The 2,297-nt window shown below is 31.2% G+C and overlaps 1 protein-coding gene across 1 annotated transcript in view; it reads right to left on the bottom strand.

The window, feature by feature from the left end:
* LOC117179542 overlaps positions 1-1,500 on the bottom strand; it is a 95,327-nt gene extending 93,827 nt beyond the window's left edge. The window contains exon 1 of the mRNA XM_033371453.1: positions 1,406-1,500. Within this exon, the coding sequence (XP_033227344.1) occupies positions 1,406-1,451 (46 nt within the window). The 5' untranslated portion in view covers positions 1,452-1,500. The remainder of the gene's footprint in view (positions 1-1,405) is intronic.
* Between the last annotated feature and the right edge of the window lie 797 nt (positions 1,501-2,297).

Raw genomic sequence — 2,297 nt, 5'->3', positions numbered from 1 at the left:
CATATTACAGTAGTCTATAAGCATAGAAAATAATGTGAAACTGGTATTGAAAGTTAAAAAAATTATAAATTCAACAGGAATAATATTAATGTTTTTGATGCACATAATTCATTATATAATAATATAAACTGTAAGAAAGACGTAAAAATTTTTTATATACGTCTATTTTTAACATTATTTTACCTTGATATAATCATTTAATGATTAATTAGGATTTAAAGTTGAAGTTAATAAATTTCTGCGTCAGCAATGTTTTATTGGATAATTAGGCGCATTTTGCGAAATTCTCTTATGAAGTTTCGAAACTTGTCTCTGCAACAGTAACGCATTTATCATAAACTTAGCCAATCATTAGGCTTATAACAAATATTATCTTCAAGATAATAATAAAAATAATAATAGTGATAATTAATGTGGTAGAAAGAACCAACTCTAACGAAAATGCATTTGACATATTGGGATGAAACCATTTGATTTCAGGGAAAAAATCATAAAATAACCTTATAATAGTAATCAATACATTATATTAAGCAAATTTTTCTAAGTAATGTCAATAAGTTCTCATGTTACAGTTATAACATATTCAGCAGAAATTATATTAGTATTTCAAAGGTTCAAATGAGCCGTTACCGAGACATTCTAACGTAATTTTGTTTTGCTTGAAAACTCAATTTAGGTAATTTTTGGCTAAAAATTTCTACGTCTCAATTTTGTGTCAAGATCACACTTTCAATGGGCCCAGCTCCTTTCAGTGAACCGGATATCCTTAAAACATAAAAGATTATTTATATCGTATCTCGGTTTTAACGATTTCAGTGACTAGATTTATTTCCTTGGAACTGATTTATGAAATACAAATATCTTAGAAGAAGTTCGTGGCCTTTAAAAAATGAGATAACATGTGTAGTATATATACCTAATGAAACACAATAAAGCGTTAATCAGTTTTTTCTCTAATTAGGAAAAATGCGGATAATTTATACTCTGGTCGTATCCATGTCGATTAACCTTAATTCTATTGGTGAATATAAAAGCATAATATATCTATAATTTTAAGGACATTTGTTTAGTTTTCCCATGCAAAAATTGGTTTTGAATCTATAAAATATTATTACGAAAGCAGACGATACAATTTTCGTTCATCCAAGAAAATTTTGCTGGTGTCAATAAAATGTACTTAAATGAAGAAATTTTATTTTCTTTCATCAGGTGCAGTTTTCTGGATATATACATTCTCTTAAACCATTCTTAATTTTATTTCTATTAGAAAATGCACGTTTGTGCGACTTATGTCGCATTACAATTCTAATTGCTACTAATACGAAATTCGTAAGAAGTACCTGACCTAGTGATACAATATCAATGTCGAAATACCGAAAGTATAAATATTTTTGAACCAACATACCAATATTTGATATTGATATCTCCATGCTGTATATAGGGTTGACCATATTCGACGAAAAGATTTGGAAACACTGTAACTTTTGACAGAGATGACAGATCGAGTAAGAACGTAGCGCGTTTAAAGCATCAGTCTAATGAGATTTTTGCCATGGAGCAGTACACTCCACTTGAACGCTCTCAGATTGTTGAAATTTACATTCAACAAAACAAGTCAAATGTGAAAACTCAACGTGCATGGAAACTGGACATTGGCCCGTACGAGTGCGATATTTTCATCCGATCGCCTTGGTCGCTTTTTATTTGGACGCTTGGGATTAGTAAGCGCCTCACCTGATGAAAATCTTTCATACAAACGATACAATGTAGTCGCAGAAGGCGCTCTCCATGAACGTTGAGTTTTCACAATTGACTTGTTTTGTTGAATGTAAATTTCAAGAATCTGAGAGCGTTCGCGTGGAGTGTACTTCTCCATGGCAAAAACCTGCGTAGACTGACGCTTCAAACGCGCTAAGTCATTACTCGATCTGTCATCTCTGTCAGAAGTTACAGTGTTGCCAAATCTTTTCGTCAAATATGGCCAACCCTGTATATGCCAATATCGTAAATATCTAAAAAAATTATATTCTTTGTCTCTCTCTTTCTTACTTTAATGTGTTTTTGATAATAAAATGTCAGAATAGAGTTATTTTTGAACCTATAACAATACTTTGGACATCGCTATTTCCACGCCTAGTATCTCGATATCGTAAATATCGATATTTTTTATATTTTTGTCTCTCTTACTGAATGACTATCCATCAGTGATATTTCACTGATAATCACTGGTATCTCACTTATTGCCAGTTGAATTTTCACTGTAGAATTCTTAGTGACCCACTCGTAGCTAATTCAAT

Source organism: Belonocnema kinseyi, chromosome 1, assembly GCF_010883055.1.
Source record: "Belonocnema kinseyi isolate 2016_QV_RU_SX_M_011 chromosome 1, B_treatae_v1, whole genome shotgun sequence".
NCBI classification, from domain to species: Eukaryota; Metazoa; Arthropoda; class Insecta; order Hymenoptera; family Cynipidae; genus Belonocnema; species Belonocnema kinseyi.
Note: the sequence above shows the minus strand (reverse complement) of the source record. Positions and strands in the feature narration are given on the sequence as shown.